The following is a 25,237-nucleotide window of genomic DNA, read 5'->3' as shown; positions in this document are numbered from 1 at the left end:
TTTCAGAAGAGGTAAACCATTTTATTTATAGCCCTACACAGTAACATTTTATGTAAAAGTGCACATAGGATATACAGTATAAAAAAAGGAAAGAACACATACAAGTCCTTTCAGTAGAGGTTTGAAAAGCTTTAAAGCAAAAGTCTGAAGTCCAGTTTTGAATCAATGTCCAATTTCAACCTCAGTGAAGCAAGGCGCCAGTGCTTTCGAGATGGAATGGAGGTCTAATTAAGGGCCCAAGTAAAGACAATTCAATGTAGTTCAGTCAGTCCAGCTCATCGATCCCAGGTGATAGTTTAACTTCTAGAAATGTTATTAAAATAAATTCTATGTGTGAGTAGGCCTGTCAAAAAGCAAGATACTTTCCATTTGTTGGTTCGTCCAATCATGCACCGGAACAAAACCAGAACAGTGGCGGTGTCACTTACTTATCTCATGTGACCCTAATGCGACAAAGAATGACCGACCTGTTTTTACATGACAATGCATTCTCTGCTCTACAGTGTTTACTGATGATTATTTTGACAGACACATGTATGACTAAACAATATAGAGGTCTGGCTGAATTCCAAAAGGAGGGCACTGTTGTCTAAAGTTTAACTCTTTAGCTGTTGAACACACCCCACCGTCTAAGGACTAGGAACAGCTAAAGGGTGGGTACAGTAGCGGGTCAGTTTTGTATCTGGGGTTCACAAGGTGCCCACTTGCTACCTTTCCCATGACTTACTACATCAAGAAAAAAACACGCACACACTGAAGTAGATGAAATAAGATCTCCTCATAATTATACAGAGGTAGGATCTTCAAAAGCTTCTTTCGAGAACAAAGCTCAAAAAGTTTCCTTTTCTTGGAAGCCGACCTTCCAAAATTTGTAGACTAGTGATCTGCTGACAAGTTTGTCAACATGACTAGTTCTTTCTGAGCCCTTTATGGACAAGCACACATACAACCATCCAGCTCAAATTTAAAAAAGGAGGGGGGAAGACAATAGGAAAATAAAATTCTGTACGTCCCCCCGTTACCCTGTGTAAAATATTATTTTGTCACACTTTTATGTTTTCTTTCTTCAAGTACTGTACAACCCTTGAGCCTCCAGTAACTGCACAATGTGGGCCTTTATTTTTTTACAACACGCTATTTAAATATATACAATGCTGTGGGTGAACATTCAGTTTGTAAAAAAAGAACTACAAGGTAGTATTTAGCACTTGACCCTTCCTCTGCTATTTTGGAGATCAGTTACAAGTGTAGAGATGCTGTACATACTGACAGCAGTTACAAAAATCAAGGCAAGTAGCAGCCAGCGAGCTTCCTGAAGTTTACAGTACCTGATCTTCATGACTTTGGGTCATGTAAGAACATGCTTCAACTCATGGATGTTCAATGTAGGTAGAGGATGGGCAGCTCTAGGTCACATTCTTAGGATAACGGATAGGTGTTCAGATTCACTGTATGTAAATGTGTCTTTTGTGGATATCCTGACAGTGTGTAATGGATGCAGCTCTCCTAGACTTATGTAGGACATATCCACTATATATCCTGAGCAGGTTTCTCAAAGTTCTTCAACCTTTTTGTTTTGCATCTGTCAGCTGCCATCAACAGCAGTCTGAGTCCTGTAGCTGCCATCAACAGCAGATACTAACTCTCTGATAAAAAGGATTTACCTCTATAGATCAAAGACAAAGAAAGAAGACAGATACAAACACAATTTCTCTGATCCCACAATTTAGGCCCTGGGCAGTCTTCTCACAGAGAATTGCATGTAAGAGCACAGAGACCTTTAGGAATTTCTACATGCTCCATACTCATGTGTGCCTTGCTGGCTGGGTCCTCTGCCTTCCTGCGCACACACTTTGAAACCACACCCTTCATATGCCATGTCTCTCTTCAAAATACATGTTTTAATTTGTTCAGGATTGGTCTTTTCATCGGTACCTCGCCCTGATTTCAGGATTCCTGGTCCCCGAAAGGAACAGCATCAGTCATATCTAACTTTTGGACAGAGAAAAAGTGGAAAATAACAATCATTGCTGCATTCTACTGCACTAGACGTTTTAGTTTATTTATGGAGTTTTTACTTGTTTCTTTCCGACAGCAGTTGTAATCTGTAGACACACACCCACAGACACAATCAAAAGGGAAAGAAATATATATATATATATATATATATATGTAAAAACAGAGGACCTTTGCGCGTGTATGCACAGTAATAATCTTCAGAGGGCTCAAAGTTATGCCTCATTCTCATTAATGCAAACATATGTAATCACGTCACACACCCCTGGTCCTGATGCATAGTCTTCAAAGCTAAAAAAAAAAAATATATAAAAAAAAAAAAAAAAAAAAGTATATTTTCTTTCACTGGAACAGTCACAAGATCAATGTCCGTCCATCAAAAGAACTTGACCCCTTTGCTGTCGTTGAGCATTATGACTTCAGCCTTGTGTTCCAGCTGGAGGTGCTGCAGAGATCGTAGGAGCATAGACTCGTCTAAGCCATGGAATTCTGTGGAGCGACAAGAAACTGTGTCAATGTACAATTGTGGAGGTGCTCGATCTGCGTGAGAGCGGTTAAAGTGACTTTCAATACCCTCTTATTAGCAGACATATAATAGCATCACTTCAGCCTGCTCCCACGTCCTCACTTGCAAATTGTTAAGTAATGCACAGTTTTAACAGCACTTAAACAAACATGGCAAAATGTATGCATGCCTCGTATATGGCAAAGTGTTAAGTTGTATACTGGAAAATAACAAGATCTTGTGCAAAATGCACGCCCTCATCTCCTAACTCAAGAAAGATTCCCTTCTTGGAGAGAAACAGTCAAGTAACATACATTACTGAAAATGCTCCATTATTGCAGATGGCCAAATGCAGCCCAAGATCTTGCCAGAAAGTATGTAAAGAATACACAATCTTGTTGCTAGAAAATATCTTGCTCAATTATGTATCATTTAACACAACCGGCGCAGCAAAAAGAGTTGCAACAAATACAATTGTTGTTACTCAACACTTTCAAGTATGTAATACATCTTTGTGCCTGCTGTACCAACTCCAGTGTCTGACGCCAGAGGGGAGGTTAATGTCCACGGAGGCTTTTCTAAATATCTTCTCTCTTGCCCAGAGAATATCAGACACAAACGTCCATATCTTTCAGGTTAAGGTATAGTGAACTGTGATTTAAGAACAGCAAAAGACCCTTTCACGTTGTACCATGTCACCGAAAGACAATGCCCATCTGTGAAACACTGCAATGGCTGCACCCATGTTTCAAGAACTGTCAATGCTGCACTCAAACACTGGAAATATTGTATCATTTGCTAAAAATCTGCAACAACAGATCTGACAAATCTACAGAAAACAACCTAGTTAATAGAAAGATAAAGGCAGCAGATCGACATGCATCGCATTAATTCATAATTCCTTTTACCCTGCTGCAGATGAAATATACTTATAGTTCCCAGAGCTTCTCAGTTTAGTCCTTCTGAAAAAATGATATTCTGTTGTTTCCCAGTGAAACAAATATCTTGCACCTGCCTAAACAGTCAATTTCTAGCCTTAATCTCAAAACGTACACGACTTTCAACAAAATGTGAGGGTTACACTGTTCTCGAGCGGTGCAACCAGGAGCAGATCAATAAGGCTTTAGAAAATACAGTCAGGGGCCTTACCTTCTTTTTCGGTGTCATCGCCACAGGTCAGCTCGTAAAAGGTGAAGACGGAGTTTGCCATCCCATTCTTTGAAACCTAGGAAAATATTTAAAAAATGCATTCTGAAAATGGCTTCTACAGACAGCTACTCAGTATTGCACGCTTGCTTGTCACCATACAGTGCAGATAGCGCAAATGTCTTGGAAGAGTCATGTGGGTTAACACGGTGCTTAATTTGTAAATAAAAAGGTGCCGGTGCTTAAAGCCCTCCTCTTAAACACGCGGCTGCTGCAATTAAATGTGCGAGCGCCGAATACTGAGGCAGCGTAATCCTGAAGCTATCTCTGCCTCTTCCATCCATGTAAAGCCACTCTCTGCCCCTTCAGCTCACTCTTGCAGCTTTCTCCCTTTGTGACACTGTTTCGTTTTTCCCTTCCTCCGTCTTCCCCATATTTGTGTTTTGCTCGCACCAAATGCTTGAGGCAGAAGAGTAAGCCCCGGCCCTCAAAAATAAATGCCGGTGTTCAGCACCGTAAACAACAAGCACAAATTAAACACTGGGTTAATAGTGGAATATAGTGTAAAAACTGGTCTACTATGCTTCAAGGAAGATGGTACTTGACTACGCACCTGCTGCTCGGTCCTCATGAGGTATGTAAACTGGGAAGGTTGGTTTTTGTCAAGACTAAGTCAACCCCCTTCGTTACTTTAGCAGTAGTCAATAAAAATTCACTACAATGTAGGAAGGCAGACAGATGAACAACATACAAATATGACAGAAATCGCTGAAGGGGTATGTTGTCAATCAGTCAGTCTCTGAAAGTGCTTGGGAACACGTGCCTCAGAACACGAATAAAAATGTCTCTCTACACTTTCAATTGTCACAAACGAGTAAATTGGGAGGGAATACACTAGACAGAGCGTTGCCACTTCAGTCCTTTTCCCCGGTTTATCCTTACAAAACAGGTGCTAGATCCATAGAAGCAAGCTGGACAGCTTTTGGGCTTTACGAAGTGATGCTCCTAGTTAGGGTCGTGTAGTTGACCCCCAAAGACCTTCAAGGCGACCCAGCACTTTACTAGGTCTTCTCTGTAACAGGAAAGATTATCTATCCGATGCATAATCTGTACAACTCTCAGTAATCCCTTTTACAGTGTTTTAGATTTAAAAGGCCTGCGATCTACCTCCATATACTCATTTAATTTCTGCACACGAAGGACACAGCACCACCCAATTACCAGCATTATGTGAAAATGAAGAAACCATAATTAATAAAATATGTAACCACGAATAATAAAGAAGTGATGCCATAATCAATAAAAGTATTATAGAGTATTAACAGAATGCAGTCTCAAAATTTTAAAAAGACAAGGCAATGTAACATTAATTAACAAGCACTGGCAAGGCCAATAAGTGTGGCTTGCGTTTGGCTTTAACAATGTTTTTGAAAGATTTTTGTAAACCTGTCCAATTGGACTACTTTCTGTGTGTAAGTGCACTCTCTGCAAGAACAGAATTCCACCACTCCCAGAGGAGTAAGCCAATGGCTGAAGGGAGCTGGCCCTGTGCTTCATGCTTTATGCTACTGGAGGCATAGCAAAAATGTGTATGACACACCGGCAAAGCAATGCCTGAAAATGAGGTGTCTGAAAGCCCTGTAACTAAGTATATCATGTATATAATGTTTTATAAAAATCAAAAGGTTTTGGCTAATGCCACACTTAAATATGATTGTTTCCTCTATACAGTGCATCTATGAGTTAAATAATCCAATGCTTGATAAAATCAGCGTACCTTTAAGATGTAAGAGAGTTTCTCAAGCACTGCAATGCAAGTACTCTGAGGGAGGTGCGTGGTAAAATTTTAGAATTTGCCGAAGTGTTAGAATGCTCGGTTAGTGGTGTGGGTATGTTAGGGGTACTCTGTTGCTCTTGGAGTCACTGAATAAATTACATTTTACTCACAGTAAAAACTTCATTATATCCCAATTGCTCCACCCTCACCATATGCAGCAAAAAAACAGAATCTCTAGAAAAAAAAAACATAATTCCCCATAGATGGAATCCCTGGAGAGTTCCAGAGACCTCAGGTTATACATTTAATGCTAACCCAATAATGACCGTCCTGCAGACTCAAACTGTACTACACCACGGCACTGCTTGCTCTTACCCATTGATAAATAAGTTTGCCCCATTCTTCCGGTCTCCGCCACATGATCAGAAAGCTGGTTTTAGTTTTATCTAACCACTCCAAATTTCCTGGAACAAAACACATTTTTTTTTTTTTTTTTTACACCAGAACTTACAAAGACAGACAAATAACAACTGTAACGAATGTGAAAAAAGTAGGCTTTAAAAAACAGAATTACAATACTGATCCAGGGCATAGCATATTCTAAAGCCTTCAGCACAGCGAACATATTTCTCTGAAGCATTAGGTTGTAAGACAAAACCAAGAGATTGATAGGCACCTCGTTTTCTCGTAACTGTACAGCACTTCTCAAGAGAAAGAATAATAAATGTTTCAGAGGTACAACAAATACATATCTGGAACCAAAATCAGTCAGGAGAACACAAAGGCAGGCCATTCACAGGATCTTTCCATTCGGAAAACAATGCTTGCAGTATCTAACCACATGGACTCATCGGCAAAGCCTGAAAATAGTCCCTAGAAGATATAAAATGCTCAGGGCACAGCTAAGCTTCAGCACTTTTTATGACTTGGAAGCAAGACAAGCAAGTGTTTAAGACAGGACTGCGCCCTCCTCATGCACCATCACAATCCAGATGTGTTCAGATCAGGGGCACCAGCAGCACAGTACCACTAAACCGGTTCTGTACTTGTGGCCCTTTACAGAAGATGGCTCTAAAGGAGAAAAAATAAGCTGTATCAATTATAGGACTTACCAGTTACAAAGAGTACCACCTGCAACAACACTTTTCAAAAACTGAGATATTTTATTCCCCTAAAATTCAGCTTGGAAAGAGGGGTTAAAATCAGAGGACGACGTATGTGGGATAATGGGAGAGCTCCAGCTTTAATTTTTAGTGTTCTACATTTCCACTACTTTTCTAACATTTTTCAGTACTTTTCATTTTACAACTTAACCATACTTCGTTTTGTTTTACAAATTCCTCCCAATTCTCTGAAAATAATTCTCTCTCCTAGATTGGTCAAGAGTCCCAGTCTCTCGCTAAGCTGATGTATATAGTATACTTTATGGACCCTTCTTTTAACAGCAGGTGGCAACTGAGCCACAGGGGGAGAAGTGCCAAGCAATGGTTGACTTCTTCAAATAACGGCCTTTAGAGTCTAACTCAGACCTAAATTAATTCCATTCTCTCATAACTAGCCACATTTAATCACCCGGGCCGCCTGCAGTGCTTCACTCAACAGACTCAAAGGACCCTCAGAAGCCCACTGTCTTCTGAATGTGTCACTAGAAGCATGTAGGTTGACTAAACACAGCACCTGGCTGCTTCTGGCCTTTACCTGGAGGGGCTCAGGGTCCACTATGGAGGGAAAATCGCTGTCAACCTAATTTAACATCAGGCAGCATCTTAGAGCTATATAAAATAAACACACTGGTACTGATAATGAGCTGGGGGTCACACAAATTCCAGGATCCTCCACTGACCTATTCTTTCCCAGGTAAGAAAAGACCAACTTTGTTTTAGGTTGAGCCTGCCTGGCTTACTAAGAACTTACAGTGGCATATATCCCACACACTGCTTACCACCAGTTGGCGTTATTGTCACTTTCATTTGCTTACTTTTTATTTAATGGCTTCCCTTTTCTAAGCTTATTCATTTTGTGGTTGTCCCTCCCTGGAGCCTAGCCTCTTTACCATCTCTCCGATTGGCTGCCTTCTTGTCCTTCCACTGCTCAATTTTAAGGAACTACTTTCCTCTTTTTAGTTAAGCACTCAGTGAGAGTGCATCTGTTTTTCAACTCTTTCCCTTGTGCGCTGCTTCTCCCCCCCTGAAATACTCACCCCAAGTGCACCATGCTGCTGTCTCCATTGTGTTGCAAGGTCTGTTTTTTGTATTTCTCCCCTGGAAGCCTTCCTCCCTCCATCCCTCCCTCCTTGTGGTGCTTTCTTGCTTCTGTGCTTCTGTTCCTCCTTCCCTGTTGCTCTCCTTCGTGTGTGTTTTTCACTTCCTGTCAACTCACTGTTGCTTCTCCATCCACCCCCACCATCTTTTTTATTTTTTGGGCGGGGAAGAACAGGGCACGGAATTGCCACCGACCCTCTGGCTTCAATAAAAAGCGCTTTCATACTACTTTATTTTCATTTTTTGTTTTATTTACAGATCCGTCTTAGAATGGTACATTAAAACAATGGCACCCATTTTATTTTGTAGGAGCACATCCGTAATGAGCATCTGCAAACCTACAGAATAATGCACCCACTTTTTTTCTTTTTTTTACTTTTGGCCATTCTGCACAATATAGGCGAGACCTTTTGGCTTCGATAATGACTGTTTTGGTTATAATTTGCCCACCAGCTCGATTATAATGACTTATCTCTTGTACATTGTTGGTCTGCCTCTGTATTTAGACAAATAACAATTTAAATACCACTATTTTGTTTTACTTCTTTTATAGCTCTACTCATCCCAATGCAAGCTATGAGAGCGCTTTTTACATCAGACGGAGAAAATTATACATAAGTAATGCGTGTTAATGTACAGGACGTGTTACATAAGAGCGTGAGGGTTACAATGTGTAGGAGTCACATGACCTTCATAGCTCACTGTGCTATATCAGAAGTATTACAATTTATGAACTGCAAGTAACAAAAGGATCTCTATATTAAAATCAGTAACCCACTTACCTAGCCACATATAAATTAAAAATCTGTCATCTGCAGGTTACTTGATGTTCTTTGCAGGAGATATATTAACCTTCTATGCTACTTTGATTCAAAACTGGGGCTAGACAAGACTCAGATCTCTCCAGAAAATGCATTAACCTCCAGAGAAATCACCATTATTATTGCCTGAGGTTTACTGGGCACAAAAAGATCTCTACAGCAGGTGCCTTAACCTCATAACATATCATAACATACTTTAAAATGCAGATTCAGCAACCAAAGAAAGCAGAACAGAATTACTGTCATATTTCTCGCTGCTGCCAATTTCTTTGTGGGAGAGTTTAAAAAAAAATTAATGCACAAGTTAAGGTCCAGAGTTTGTGTCGGATCTGCGTCACTTTTTTTGGCACAACCCGATGCAAAATCTCACTTGTTACATTTCGTAATAACCTCCAATGTAGTCTGGATAGAACTGCTAAACATACAGCTGAGGTGTTAAGAACTGATGTCCCTTCCAGTGAGATAATGGGTTGTGATGCCACTTTCTGTGATGTAAATTTGTGATGTCATGCGCCATGATGTCACTTGCATACTGCCTAACTTGGATAGTCACCCACTTCTGTTTTTTGCGACCTCCAGTTAGCTGAAAACCAAACTCTTCACAATACTGCAAAAAATTCAAGAATGCATTACTCACCTTTTTTCCTGAGTTCCTCTAAAACCACCTGAATTGATTCCATGGATAATTTTCCTGTTCTGCATTAAGGACATTTCCAGTATAAATCTGAAGGGCACAAGCCCAGCATTTTGAATTCACACTGGTTTAAAAAACTCTATTACATATAGGCAGCCTTCACATCACAAAAAGACTACCCTTATAATTCACATTTATAAACAACGTGAACTCATGGAAATGAACTAAAACAGTATCATAATTCTACTCACCTAACCCCTTTCCCCGTAAATGCTCACTAAAATAGAAAAAACGAAATCAAAGAGCAGGACAAAGTGAGCTCTTGTACGTTCCTGTGTAAATTGAAAACCTTCCAGCGAACAGACAGGCAGTGAAGGCAAGTAATATTCAGCTCTGTAAGAAGTGATCTACTGCATTGACTGGTCTTAATAATATTGATACTATGAAAAGATCGCACACACACTGCATCTGCTCCGAGTCAGGGTTTTGTTATTCCTTCGTAAAGTACTCTTCAACACACACCTTATGAGTGGAGCGATATATCCCCTTCTTCCTGGTGTTGCAAGCTGCAGCAAAGACAGGAAGCAGGAACACTTTCAGGCCCCCAGGAAATGAAAGCCACAAGACAACTTTTAGGTGCTACTCACATTCTGGAAGTCCTATGACTCATTTCTATAGCTTCAGCCCACAAATGAATCAGCCGTCACAAAGAACTCCTTCAGACAAGACAGCAAGTGTACACCGTGTGGGATATATCAAGACATTCGTCTTTAGATGGCCTGTGGTCCATGTCATGGGTTCAAAAGCTTCTCCATCCTTAATGTAAGAGTTACAGGATTTGTCTCCAGTGCTTCTATAGCTTCACTAATCTCATGCTGACAAGCGAGCCAGATGACCAGTGCTGCACCTTGACATTACTTTAGGAGATGGAGCACAATGGGCACCGCAAATACAACTTATAGGTAGGTACACCCCTAATGGCCAATGTCATCTAAACAGTCGTTCTTTTGTTTTTTAAACTTTATTTTAAGTTTTTTTCCCCTTTACACATACCACTTATCATAAAACATGATACAGTATCCGAGTATCCAGGTTATACAATCACCATACAATTGCTTTCCGTACTAAAAAGGATGACGAGGGTCCTCGCACATTATGCAGCATAAATAAAGTAGCCACAATAATCCCTCCCTCACTAAAGCAACCATGGGCGTTCCGGCAGCAATTTTAACTCAAATCCGACCCACCTTGATCCCATCCCCACAAGGAAAATTACATGTAGCACATTTGTGAAATGTTAAGCAGAAACAGTTCTTGACCTACACAGGCTGTTACTTATAGAGTTTCACCTGCATTGCAGAGGCACCTTCATTTTCCTCCACCGATAATGTTTCCAGCTCAATTCCAGTTAGGTAAGCCTGATACGGCCACCAAATATCTTGTGGGCGACTACAACTTGGGAGTAGCTCACGGTATGTGTCCAACAGTATTGCAATATGACATTTCTTTGTGCCATTCCTGTAAAGTTGGTATAGGGCCTCGGGCCAGTCGCACTGCCACTCTGCGCTTCACAAGCGGTAAGCCTATGGCAACCTGTCGCAATAATGCCAGGAGCGGCTTTGACTGTTCGTCAACTATTGCACCCAGCTCCCATAACAAAGCCCTGCATGAACCCAGCTTCTACTTCAGCACATCGCGGGCAGCCAGCACTATCGCATAGTCCGTACCTACACAGTCAGCCTAGTGTATCGTATATTCTATTAACATGTTTGAAGCGCAGAAGCCTATGCCTACTGTTCAAGGAAACAGCTTTCACGACCGAACAGCAGCATTTCCATTGTTTTCCACTAATTATGACCCCCAGGTCCCTTTGCCAGTCCAGCCTGACCTTCGACACTTCCGGGCTACAAGCTTCCTGCGCATAGGTTTACAGTCTCAACACTATGTGGTGTAGTTGTTTCTAATAGCGAGGACAATGCAGGCATCACTGGTGACTACAGTGCATTCTCCCCCAATAAATACTGCATGATGTGCCACGCTCTGTAAAAGTAGAATTGCATTAATGTGAAAAACCCTTTGCCAGCTCTTGAATTTCTACCCAATCACACAGTTTGCCCTCAGAAAAGAAATCCCCCATTGCTCGTATGCCCAGGTCCTTTAAGGCTTTTGCAGCTCCTCATTCCTGGCCCAACGTAAACCATAGGCACCAGTCCAGTGGTACTAGGGGTGAGTATAGCAGTGAACCTGCCTGTCTCTGCAGAATTGGATGCAAGGCGCAAAGGGTCATGTTCGGCGAGTCGAGTACACCATAAGGTCAACCTGGGTGTCTAAACAGTCTGGAGTAGTGTGTACGGGGTCACTGCACTCTGCTTTAACTGCACACGTGGTAGGTCACAAGGACCATGAACCCAATAACGAGCGAACTGTGCCTGCTCAGTCCAATAGTATGCTTCCAAGTCAGGCGCATTAAGTCCCTCTATATCATAAGGTAAGGTCAGAGTTGTCCACCCCATTCGCGATTGTCTGTCTGCCCATGCCAGACAGACTATCAGAGCCGGAGTTATCAAACACTAATTGGGTCAGAAGAATCTGAATATTCAAGAATAGGAATAACACACAGGGCAGGAGTACCATTTTCATGATAGGTATGCCCCCTGTAAGTGTCAGAGGCAACCTGATCCAACGATCCACTGCTTACGACAAGCGATGCTCTGCCATAACTGTTTGTCCTGCATGATCCGTGCCGGGTCATTGTGCACCTGGATCCCCAAGTAACGCAGCAAGTCTTTTTACCATTGCATAGGTTAATCCAGCGGCGTCGGCTTTGTGGACAGGGTGAGTGGGAATTTGATGGATTTATTCCAGTTCACAGGTTGGCATATCTCTTAAACAATACCACCTCCAGTAGTGCCAGTGTTAAACTGCGCGTAGATTCACATATATAAAGCAGGTGTCATAAGTAGATATAATCGGATTATAATTGGGGAACCATATGCTTCTATGTGAATGGTATGCCTGAAGAATACTGTCCAAGGACCAGGCTACTAGAGCATACAGTAGGGAAGAAAGGGGACAGCCCTGTCTGGTGCCCCGAGTGATGTTAATAGGAGCAGTGACCATGCCATTAACCCAAATCCAAGCTGTTGGATGCGTGTACAGCACCCTGACCAACTGAAGGAAGATGTCACACCAATACGGAGAAGGACCGCCTGCATGAATCCCCCTTCCACTGAATCAAATGCTTTTTCTGCATCAAGGAATACCGACACGGCTCTCATATCAGTGTCCAGATATTAGGTATGGAGTAACAGGGCACACCGCAAGGAGTTCTGTGTGATTGATCCAAGTGGTATTTAAATCAAGATCGAAGACAGCGACGTAGATGCAAGTGGAGTTTATTGATACTGTGCAAGAGTAATGTCAATATCCAGGCAACAATCCAATGTACAACAAGTCGTCATGTATACAGCAAGCAGCCAAGTCTTCATATATACAGCAAACAGCCGACACGTGTTTCGTCTCCTAGACTTTGTCAAGGCTGATAACGTATTGATCAAGAAGTAATGGAGTATTGGAGAAAAGGTCTGCCATCCAAGGCAGATAGAGAATCCGTCCTTGTTTTCAAATACCGACGCGAACGGGCACGGTCACAATTGGTAGACAGGCTTGTCAGGGCCATTTGCGTTCCTTACCACTTGGATGTCCTTGGCCGCACAAGGCCGGATTCTCTATTTGCCTTGGATGGCAGACCTTTTCTCCAATACTCCACTGCAGTCCCTGCTAAAAGAATCAGTTCAGAGGATCAGGCCGCTTCTCCGCAATGCATGAGGAGCCCAGTCACTTCTCTAGGCCTCGCTGTGCCAGTGCTACTGTAGTATTCACATGCACTGGGCCGCCCCGCACCGCTAGGGGCTGTCGCCTGTATCGATAGTCAGACTGCTCTCTCCCCCCACACTCTGCTTCCACTCTGTCCAAGCTCTCTCTGGGCCAGCTGGCGATACAAGCCTGCGGGTCCAGGCCTCAGACGAGTCACGCCTACCCCGTAGTTGACAGCCAAGCACCGACTGCTGCTGCCCCTTCTCCCTCACTCAACTGGCCGTTACCATCAAGCAGTACCCCTCCAACCCCGGGGGAACACCCCTGAACCACTCGTCTGCAAGCTGATCATTGCCTCCACATTGCTGCCTCTCTCCCAAGGATGTCCCGGTGAGGAAGTAGGCCGCAGTTCATTGCTGGTACAGCCCGGCCACTCCAAAGTCTAATTTTAGGGGCACATGGTACAGCAACAAGTAAGGCCAGAAAACACAGGCAGTCACGACCAATTTTAGTGCAAGTTTAGTGGCAGGATTATTATGGATCTCATATCGGCCAGAGGGGCACTCAGACTATGCGGCCATCTTTGAGCTCAGAAAGCTCCGATCCCCCAGTCTTTCTTTAGTAACATGCATCTAAACAACTCTCAACTTTGTATGTCTTACAATGAATAAGGATATATTATAAAAGACTCTTCCTATTTTTGTTTGCTGCTAGTACTTATTCTTCAAGATAGAACAAAAATGTCTTGTACATAATACCTACACCGTTCACTGGTGAACCCAACAGAAATAGATTCTAGCCTCATTAAACTCTGAATGAAGAAACAACGGGGCTAATGGTGAGCAATACAATTATTTGACCTGGTACAGGATCTTGGTGGACTCCAATGGGATCAATTGCAGATTCACTGAACATGTAGATGTAATAGACCCACAGGGATCTAGATGAAAGCTCATGCTCAGTCAAAATGCTTCTGTCCCAATCGCCATCCTGGATGAGCAAATTACATAAGCATATGTCATTCCATGATATCACCTGGAACCCAGCCAGGAGACTGACAAGGACATCACCAACATAGATTATTCATCCATGTGCCAACTGTGCACCAACTGTTTGGTACTCTAAATGCCCTGTACATAAAATGTGACATGGTTCAGAAATTAATAAAAACAGCTATTGTATCGGAAATTATAGTACATAACCATATTATGCAGAAATTAAGGTAATCAGAAAAGTAATTGAATCCTATGTTATGAAATAGAAAACACCCAAATAATATAACAAAACACAACAAAGACAGCTCTGCCGGGCCATATCTATGGCAATATAGTGATATACAAATCCTGCAAACATAACAGGGGTATTTGTAGAGCACATGTTTTTATCCCCAGTGGTTGCTTTGCACTGCTGACAGATAACAGACATATTGTTACCCAGCTTGGTGACTCAGGTTATTAACCCCAGAAGGATAAAATTGTGTTGACCCAAAGATTTGAGTCTGTATTCTTGGACGGAGAGTCCAAAGAAAGATCCTTAAAGTAGATGCACCAGACCTAAGGTACTGACTTTGCTGCTAGAGGAGAAATATGTAAAGCATGACCATTCCTGGAAGGTGGTTCTATGCCTTGGCTGTTATTCCTGTAAATAAGATTGTTATGCTTTTCACAGGCCTCTCGCCTCCAGGTCTCCATATTAAGTCGGTCTTACTATCTGACCACAGTTAAACAGAATTATGCTAATTTAATTCAATCTGTTTAAGATTAAACGTATTCAAGTTCCTGTACACCAATGCTTCACTCATCTCTTATTTGTCCCTCTTCTCATCCACACCATACAGAGTCAAGCTTTGTTTCAAAAACCCTGCTGAGGCGACGCCTAAACACTCAAGTCTCTGCTCAGAAGCGATAGCCAGTTCCCACTGTAAACAGAAAAAGATACTTTGTATTTTCTTGTTATTGAAGAGGGGGCTCTCCTGAGATTCCAAGACGGTCATGTTGTAGAGTTTGTTGTGTCTGCAGTAAGAAAGAACAAGGGAGCACCATGCTGCTAGCTGCTTTTGCCGGGTGTCTACATTGGGCTGCAAACTAGGGAGAAAACAGAGAACATGGTCATCTTCAAATCCAGATCCCCTCTTTATTTAATTCTGCAACACAGTGTATTCCTATTTTAAAGAAGCATGCACGTACTCCACAGTATACAACATACCTAAAAGAAAAAGTCAGGAGACAACAAGGATTGTGGCTAAAGGCCAATTCATTCTCTATGATCTGAATAAAGGCATGGAATGCAGTACTACTGCTCAAAAATCTCTCCTCTGTGACAAAAATTCTGCAAGACCTCCTCATCAGCACAAAGGTAAAAGCCTGCACCCTCAATATCATGCCATGCCCAAATGTTGGCTTCATTGAGGACGTTAAGTTATGATTATGCTTATTTCCATTTCGTCCTCATCATCTACAGTAAACAAATCTTATAAAAACAATACTTCTCTCCAATGTTGACATATATTCAAGCACCCGTACTCTGCTTGAACCTTAGATAAATTGACCATAAACACAGGATATACCTTCAGGTCCCTGCTGCAACACATGATTAACTTTCACAAAGCATGTTGTGGCAAAGGACTGCACAGTCAAGAAAGATTTCTCCTCGTTACTAAGAGGACATTCTCACCAGTAAATCTTGTGCAGGAGGGCAGAGCAAAGCACCATAGTAAAGGCAAATGCCCATGATCTCCCTTCTGTAACACATTCATTTGGTACAGAATCCTTACCTGGATAAAACGTTGCTGCAAGATAGCCACAAAGTGACATGTATGCACTCAACACAAAAGCTAAGTAAGTAAGCAAGTAAGTAAGTTAATCATCTGAAATGGGTAAAGAATCTACAAATTACCTATGAAGTCTCTATTAATGTGAATGACTCTACAACATAAACATAGTATATAGAGATGAAATCACTGCATTGCAAAGGAACCTCTAAAGATCACAGACCTTGCTGTGATGCATACGGCTCTTATAGGTTATCATACAAGACATCAATGGGAATATGTAGGCTCACATAACTGTGTGGGGCATTTTGTGTTACAAATGCTCAAAGCTGTCTATGTCCCAGGTTTTTTTGTAGCATGTTTATAATGTTTCAATTGGGATTAACACCAATGAGCCAAGAATGAATCAGCGTAACTGCCATGTAATGTTTGATTTCTGATGACGCATTATGATTTGTGGAGTATTCAGAGTGATTTAGCGAGTGGCGACGCTCGAAGGGACAAAGGCAGTTGGAAGACAAAGATTCTGAACTAATGTACTATTAATTGTTAGCGTACATTTTTTATATAAATATTTTTATTGCATTTTAACAACTAGTACAGTAAACATCTGTCGCTGATTATATATTTGAGATTATGTGACCCGGGCTAGTTCTCTTTGTGATAGCTAGAGGAGCAGTTCCAGTTTAGAGCGCCCGATAGGACTTCCAAGCTGACCAGATTTTTTCTATTTCTTCGGGCAGCCTCTACCCTAAAACCACATTTGTCGCCTCAATGCCCCAGTCCATGCCCTTTTCCAATTCCAACACTTCTGGAGCCTCGGAGGGCCCCCGACCCACATTGTCGGGCAAAACATCGCTTTGCCTATTGCAATCTAGAATTTGGGATATTTTCATATTGTATCATCTCCTCATACATTCCATACAAACCACTAGGCATTTTTAAAAATAGGCAGGCCCGACACATTGTTAATACGGTCCGCCAGATTTGTCCAGCACTGCTGCATTTTCGGACATTCCCACATAATATGAAAGAAGGGGCCAATTTTACCACAATATGTGACGCACATTAGTGAGGGGATTTTTGCCATGTTGTGAAGGGTCATTCTCAGGTAGTATGCGATGTGGAGGATGCAGACTTGTACAAGTCTGAATACGCCTTTATAGCGAGCGAGCTCTGGCCTCTTTGAGCAGCCTCCCACCGCTCCTCTTCAAATTCTCCTACATTGTGTTACCAGTCAGCTTTTAATTTCCAAAGACGTCCGAGGAGTTACTGAGCAGCTTTTCCTATAAGAGTGATGTCCCCCCCCTTTGGCATGGGGGTCGGTCAATAACCTGTCATCTGGTGGGGTTCCTTCTACCAATGTGGTACTGTTTGTGATGTGTGAAAGCAGGGTATGGCTGACTTGGACGTTATTTAAGTACTCAGTGGGCGCTAGCTGGTATTCTTGGTGTTCTGCCCTGACTGTTTCAAAAGGGATAACATCCTCCTGCCTCAGATCTCCTAGTTTTGAGATGCCATTAGCATATATCCTTAACACTTCTCTATCAAATGACTGCTTTGCCAACTAAAGCAAGGGTTCAGTTTGCACCATTCTGTACAAGTCAAGTTCAAAACTCCACGTAATAACCAATGGGTATTTAAAGATGCTCTGTGCACAACCCCAGCGTGTTTTGTGGCTGGGACCCATCAAATGTAAATTCCCACTCTTAAAATCGCTACGAAATACATTTGATCACGCATGGAGCACAAACCATTATCCTACAGCATATAGTGTACTTGGAATGTAAGACAAGAAATCCATCTTTGACAGCATCTTAGACCATGACACCTCTCCCTCATGTGCAAGGTTTCAACAACGTACATCTTTTGTATGATTGCAAAGCGAAGTCCGGTTCTTGGATTGTTATCACATTGATGCTTGTATCGGAACCCGTGCTTTAAATGGGCCGGAGAGTACACTTCTCCTGAAAAACGTAATACTTTCAATTGAAGAGTACCGGCACTTCTCAGAAACAAGCAGGTACTCTCGTACAAAGTACATGCACTTCTATTTTTCCATTTCAAGCACTGATGAGAACTTCAATATTGCACATTTCTTGCTGCTGAGGGATTCTGTTTTCGCATTCTTTTATATGCTTGTACATGTTGAGACTATGGTTGCCTTCTATGCATGTATGCTGCTTACTTCCTGTTATTAACAACAGTATGGTGGGGTCCCCTCCCCTCCTCTCGTCCTCTCCCTCTCTGTTCCTTTATTTATTCTCCTTCTTATTTTGCCCTGTAACCCAAATGCCCCTTTTACAACTTTTCCTGTAGTTATAGGTCTTAGGCCAGGGCGCATCTTTTCATGCATGACTTAATATTTTGTTCAAATTGCTGTGTACACATTTTGTCCTAGTTAAGGCCTTGTATATTGTCTTATCTGCAACTTAAAAAAAAAATTCCACATAAAACACCCACATGAATATAAGGAGTGTGTTTTGGGATTGTAGATGCTGATGAAGGCTATAACCATGATTTATCAAAGCTAATTTAGGCAACAGTCCATAATACATCAACTGGGTAAATCTGCTCTACTCTAAACAATTAGCTCGTATTGGTACTGATGTGCTGGCTGGTTACTCCTGGGAACTGCATAAGGGGACAAGGCAATGCTCTCTTTTGGCTTAGTGACACAGAACAATGTAACTGTTGGCTGAGGAGAAAGCTACTGGGTTCCGGTTTGGTGGTTGGTTAAAGACAGAGACTAGAGAGAATAGGCTGTTCGTGCAGTAGCAGCACCCCACTCCCACCTTCTCACCCCACCCCTCCTCCTCCCCTATCCCCTTCTCAGCCCCTTGAGACCCTCAAGGGTGAGTAGTGCGCTTTACAAACCCCTGATTGATTGATTGTGTGACTACATTTGGGCAAGATGATGTTTTATTTAAATGACCAATATCACACAGGGCCTAAGAAGTGGCCTAGTAAGGGGATAATTGGCCTTACTGGAAGGAAGAAAAAAAAACACCTCTCAACACCTGGTTCGGCAGGAAAGATAGCGATAACTTTGGTAAAGTGGGCCCCTCGCCCCCTCAGGCCCCAGTGCTACTACATCTGCAGCATCACTGACAGCTAAGCTTCTGTGTCAAATATGTTGGCAGCAGTCAGAGTTTCGGTATGCTTTATAGTTTAAAAAATGATCTAGAATGAGTCTGTCCTGATCTTTGTAAGCTCTCTAGCTAAGGTTCAGCGAGATATAGGGCCAGATGTAGCAAAGGGTTTTGCCCAATCTGTGTCTATGGGAAAATGTGTTTGTACTTATGGCCCATAGTTCCTATTCTGCCATTATCATAGGAAACGATTGTTCGTGTTTTTCCACTCAGAATAAAAGTCTTGTAAACTGCACGTGATGGTTTGCGGATGGCTTGAAAATTCCATGGAATTCTGAACAACCCTTCAGCTATCGCTTATGGAAACAAGAACAATTGCTGATCCTACTAAGATGCTTCTCTGTCTTTCAGGGCTTCTTCTACCTCTTGCAGAGAAAACTCCTTAAGGAATTAGATAGCATATTCACAAAACTGCTAGAGAAGTCAAGGGGGTGAGTGAGGCTTGAAACGAAGAACCTGAGATAGAGGATGATGCTTAAGAGCTCAATTCCAGTTTACTGGATTCTGTTTTTTTGACACTTAACCGTTCAAGGATTTGTTAGATAGACGTGCACTTAAGGAATATACTGTGATCCTTTGCCGCAGTTGCATTTTCCACTCTGCATCTTGTTACATTAGCTTGCTATTGCCATCAGTGGCAAGGAGTCACCAGGACGTGTTCTCACTTCTCTATATTGCTGCCTGAACTACACCACTGGAAACCTTTTTCTCTTCATGAACAGGAGGACTGACACTGTGCCAGAATAGTGTCATTTTCTCGACGGAGAAGTTTATTGAGCCAATAAAAAAAACGATAGTGCTTTTGGTTTGGAGACTGCTCAGTTACTCCAGCTCAGACAATTGCTGTAAGCTTCAAGGACACATGCTCATTGTCAAATGCTCCCTGGGTCTCAAATATATTGGTGGCCCTACAGGACACAGCTAAGGCAACCAGTGAGATCTCTGTGATGTATGGGATTAACCACACATCTATCAAGATGAAAACCCCAATGCTATTGGCCCATTACGAGACAGAGTTTCATGAGAAATCACAGCAATATAATGGAACAAAGCATGTACATACGTAAAGAAGTTTTGAAGAAATGCCAGATTAAAAATCATACAATACACATTTGACCTTAGGCAAGCTGCATCAGATAAACCTCTTTAAGAGCTAATGGATGTTCTATGTTTAGGCTTAAAAAGCCACCTTCCAACACTCCATCTGAGACAGCGGAGGGGTTTGAGAGTACTGGAAGGCTACTGTTAGTAGACCTAGGGAGAGCAGGTTGTGGCAATACTCTATAATCCACAGGCTTGCATCTTGGTTGCACATCCTGAATCAAAGGGAAACAATGTTAGAAAGAAATTGAATACCTTTGGTCCTAGTAAGGAAACAAATAGCTATGTAGGGAAGAAAAGTCACTCTCAGATGTGTCAGAATGGGGGAAGCTGAAGCTATTCATATGTCAAGAACAAGACGAGGTAATAAACAAGGGTAAAATTCACCTGAATGAAGACAGCATGTACAAAAATCTGCTATACCACCTGGTGCTGTGCCAGAACAGAATCTGAGCCACATTGTGTGATTGCTCTTTCAGTGATATCTTTGACGGTTATCAACTCTCATATTGGCTACTATTTATAGTGAATGCTGAAAGCAGAACATATCATCTTTGCTGTCCTGCTATATGTTATTGACTTTAGTGTATGATGACTTTGTAAACTGATAATTGCATTTCCTTATGTTTGCGTCTTGACCCTTGCCTTGTAAAACACCCTATACTCTGCAAAATATATATATATTTTTTTTCATTCTTTTCTGCAAATTTAACAAAAATATATTTTAGGAACTGAAACGACAGTGAGATAGGCTAAAAAAGCTTATATGGAGGACAAATTGCAACTTTCTGTTTCTCACAAAAATGCTACTTAGTAGGAAAAAAGTACTAAATAAAACAAATTTGAAATCTCTAGACAAAGACTACAAAATGTGGAGAAGGGAAAAAGGAAAGTAAATAGAAAGGTCAAGATTAAAACCGAGCAGACACAAATTTGAGAATAAAATGAAGAACATTAAAAAATGTGAAACCCTCCTGAAGAGGCTGAAAGAAGGCTTGCCTGAAAGGATAAGCCTGATGGGAATAATGACATAACATAAACATTAAAAGTGATATAGAAATATATAAGGAGCAACTCAGAGAGGAAAACATGAACAATACGCTATCATTTTTAACTTCCGTCCATAAACAAAAACTGTTGTTTGGAAGATCTCCAGTATACCTCAAACATTGGCTTATTGTCTATCGACAAAAGAGAGCCAAATATAAATCCATACTAGTGGTACTTCAATACTTGTAAGCATTGTGCATGAAGAAATTCCTTGTTACCATGCTGCAATCCTGTCAAAAAGCTTCCGGGTGAATTACACAAACCATCAAACCATTTTATCAAGATGCTGATAGAAAGCTGCTTCTTTTAGTCTGTTTTATTTGTATCTGGGGGCTCTACTCCAGCTGGATATAGTTATTGTTCTTTGGATGTACAAGGGATTATTAAATTTAGCCTTTCATTGCTACGGGAGCCAGACTAGTATTTTGCAAACAGGGTTCCAATGCCTCACATTCCTGCCAAGCTCTGAAAAATTAGAATTCCATATTCTTACATAATGTTATTCACAATAGTCCACAGGAATGTAACCGCATATGTTACTTTTCTACACTGCCTATGAGCAACTTGTAGTTTCACTTTTCTAAATGTTTATAATTTGAATATCCTTAATTTGACTAGTTTCCTTATTTACAGTTTAGGCTTGAAGTAAAATATAAATGACTAGGGGTGAAATGAATTTGAATAATGAGACTGTAAAGATGGCCTATAAAATAAATATGCCTATACATCCGGAGATGGAAATTCGGTTTAACTGTTTAAATTGTCGACATTAAACTGAAAAAACATGTAGCCATTAACCCTGCACCCCTTGCCAGGTTCCTACTCTCAATTAGGTGGGGGAGACATTGTCTTCCAAAGATCACACCAGTGCAAACACATCTACATACCTGGGTCAGAGCGCCCACATTTAATGAGCAAACAGTAGTATCAATTTAGATCTGAAATAAAGCATCCGATCTTCCAAGATGTAATTCTATATTAGTTGTTATAACGCATGTGCACAGTGTGAATTTCACAGGTATCTAATGATTAACTGAAAATGCAAAACATAAAAGGCTTACAGGTAAAGGTTTAATGTTTGACATCCCTACTCCAGACATTGATATTGTTCTTTGGATGCGGAGAGGATTCTTAAACTAAGTCTTTTGTTGCACTAAGAACCGTGCTAGTATTTTAAAAAAAAATGTTTTTTGCAACTTTGTTGTCTCAGCTCCTGCCATATTCTGCAAAAAATCAAAAATCCACATTCTTACATAATGTTATTTGTAAGTGTACAGCAATGTAGCAGCATTGTGTTTTTTTCTGCAAGCTTTATGAGCAACTTATAGTCACACTCTTCTAAAATGTTTTTAGTGTGACTACATTTAATAAAACGATGTTCCTCATTTACAGGTTGCCATTAATGCTCACTTTTAGGTACATATCTGGAGTTCTGATTATTTAAACCTCCATTACAAATAAACATACTGTACATCAACGGCAACAGGACAAATTTTATTGTGATCTCCAGAAAAAAATAAAAGTGGACTACATTTCTTTTTCCTAAGTGTCACGCCAAGGAATGCCACCTCAGCACAGCCTTCTTCTATGGGCTGTAGGCCAGAAACTCTCTACGTGGGTAAATGCACCCCGCATGGATTCTTGCTGTAACTATAAATGTGTGTGGGGAGGAAGGTGTCTCATTATGGGGCATGTTTCTTTTCCACTGTACAAAGGTAAATGCTACCCCCTTTGTTTTAACTTGCCTTATCTTGGATTTTTCCTAGTTTCTATGCAGAAAAACGAATTCCACACACTTTGTTTAGAGCCACATAATGTATTACTTGAAATGCTGTATTAAGGAATTATGTTGCGTGGCTTGTAAGACTGTGAACGGGCAACTGGCATCAGTGAATTACTGTACTGGTGTACCTAAGTAATGGTATTCCAAAGAATTAAATGATATGCAGTGTACTGAAAATTAAGTTCTAAAGTTCCAAGTGGTAGGCTATTGTTTACAGTGCAGCAAACCCAATGTGAGCAATTCCATGGAGAGAATGGGGCACTGGTTTTATTTTGATATCATCTGAGTGAATCCAATGTGATGTTCTGATATGTTCTATGTTTGTAGGGCGATTTATGAAACCCTTAGATTTAGTTAAAGTTCTCCATTCCAGAAGAGTTTTCAATTATGCTTAGACAGGTCGTCGTCTCTTGTGTCTCTACCTTTGTATGGTATTACACCCTCGGGGCAAATTACAGCATACAGGGGTCACGCCTACGTTGGTCCTAGGAATCTTGCCTCATTACAATAGAGCTTCCAAGGGAAACGACCCTCTTTAGTTCTTCATGGACTGACCCCTTTCACTGAAATAGAAAAGCCCCATGCTTTTACACTGGGTGTCATTCAGAGCTTATTCTGGGACAGACCTCACTTATTGCTCTGGCTGTCACTTACTCAGAACTCCCCGACTACCATGTTTTAAGAGGGCTGTTCTTTGCCACTTCCTGGTAGTGAGGGCTGTGTGGGTCCGCCCTCTCCATATCGAAGTAGCCCTCCCGACCTGTGGGTTATCTGAGGGTTAAGGTGTCACATGAACTCTCCACCCCTGCACTCACGTGAAAAACGGGGGAAAGCTGTACTGCCAGGGCCACTCAAACCCCATCTCCGCCCGCCGCTGGGAGCTCCCGGAAGTGTCCCGGACTCAACCGACCACAGTCGGAGCTCGGGCTGGAAGGTTCCGCGACGAGTCTGTTCCTACCTCTCGTGTGCTGCAATGGACACCGAAGACGAACTTCAACAGTGAAAATGTTAACTTAGCGGCCATCTTGGAATAAAGGTCGTAACGTTCTTCGAGGAACAGTACTTTTAGTCATCCACCTTCCATGCCCAGAGGCTACAAGATACGCTGCATGGGATGCTTATTTTGTACGTAGGGGAAGCTGTCCACCCTGTTCCTCAGTACTAAACAACCGGTACCTACCGAATAAAATAGAATTGAAACATTGCATAAAATTGAATAATGTATTACATTAACATTACGTGGCACAGAGAAGACATAAATCTGAATTTTGTAATGTTCCTTAAGTTGGTTACGAACGCCAAGTTACTTCGAACATTGAAAATTGTTTGGCAACGCTAGTTCGCAAGGTGAACGGTAATGTGGCGGCCATCTTATAACGTCCTTCAATAGATTTAATTGTAAAGGATGGGTGCCACGCGTAAGTATTTATGAAACACATTTTCTTTTCATTAGTCTGTTACGTTTCTCACGTACTTGTAGCGGTTTCGTATAAGCAAAATCATAGCCAACTTCAAAAAATATATTTATATATGTTCAATTCATTTAAGTGTAGTATTTGACTGGACTACCAATTCCCACCATTGAACTCGACAGAGCTATCCACTCACCTGCGAATGTATGATTTTCACTTCCACTTAAAACATAGCAAAGGCACGTAGCTAGTTGAGACGTTAGCATATCCGGTTTACGGGATGCTAAGGCAAATAGAACGAGAAGGCTGGTAGAAGTTGGTGGACGTAGGAGAGCGTGTTGAGGTGGGGCTGTGAAATCTCCACCTACAACTGCATAAAAGTAAAGCATTGCTGTGGCAGAAAACGCTCAGTTGGTTACATCGATCCCAGCAGATGTCAATGTATCTAACCGGACGGTCACCAATTTGAATCCTGGTTGGTGGCGCGCTGGAGAGAAAGGAGCTGAAATGGAAGGCGCTAACCTAGTTCCCTTGTAAGCTCATAGTACTGGAAAACAATTGTGTAACCATGATGTTGAACAATAAACACGTCTTTCGCCGGCAGTACGTTATTCGCATTCTTTGCAGATATGTAGATACACACGCAGTGACCAGGCAGATTGTGGCTGAAATACACATAGCTGCGAAGTTATTTGCTTGAACATGTGACATTTACATGTTTTTAGGGTACTTATGTGTGACATTTCAGAGGCTCTGTCTCAGGCACACAAGGCAGCCAAAATAAGCAGGGGAGTAGTGACAGCTGCAGAGTCTGCATCCCTGGGAAGGTGTCATGGTGCATCACAGTGCTCCCCTTGCCTTATATCAGCCAGGGATGGCTCAGCTCACTTTTGTGCACAGAGACAGTTTTAACTTAGCCGCTTACCTTAAAGCTCTGGCTGTGCTGTACCCATGGCGACCCCTGGCTGGAATCTTCACTGTAGGCCGACAGGC

General features: G+C 41.7%; 1 protein-coding gene across 1 annotated transcript; it reads right to left on the bottom strand.

Annotated features, from left to right (window-relative positions):
• On the bottom strand, positions 1 to 23,784 carry VPS25 (vacuolar protein sorting 25 homolog). Its single transcript, XM_069237728.1, has 6 exons — positions 23,648 to 23,784; positions 14,915 to 15,060; positions 9,164 to 9,217; positions 5,820 to 5,908; positions 3,671 to 3,746; positions 1 to 2,505 (listed from the first exon to the last, which is right to left on the bottom strand). The coding sequence occupies exons 1-6, from the start codon at positions 23,692 to 23,694 to the stop codon at positions 2,393 to 2,395; spliced, it is 525 nt and encodes a 174-aa protein (XP_069093829.1). The 5' UTR covers positions 23,695 to 23,784; the 3' UTR covers positions 1 to 2,392.
• Positions 23,785 to 25,237: the final 1,453 nt, after the last annotated feature.

This window comes from Pleurodeles waltl, chromosome 6, assembly GCF_031143425.1.
Source record: "Pleurodeles waltl isolate 20211129_DDA chromosome 6, aPleWal1.hap1.20221129, whole genome shotgun sequence".
Taxonomy (NCBI): Eukaryota; Metazoa; Chordata; class Amphibia; order Caudata; family Salamandridae; genus Pleurodeles; species Pleurodeles waltl.
This window is presented reverse-complemented; position numbering and strand designations above follow the sequence as displayed.

Coding starts and splice junctions, on each gene's coding strand:
- VPS25 (XM_069237728.1), bottom strand. CDS start 23,694: ATGGGGTTTGAGTGGCCCTGGCAGTACAGCTTTCCCCCGTTTTTCAC. Junction 9,218..14,914: donor CAATAACAAGAAAATACAAA/GTATCTTTTTCT, acceptor AATGCAGAACAG/GAAAATTATCCATGGAATCA. Junction 5,909..9,163: donor AGAGGAACTCAGGAAAAAAG/GTGAGTAATGCA, acceptor GTTTTGTTCCAG/GAAATTTGGAGTGGTTAGAT.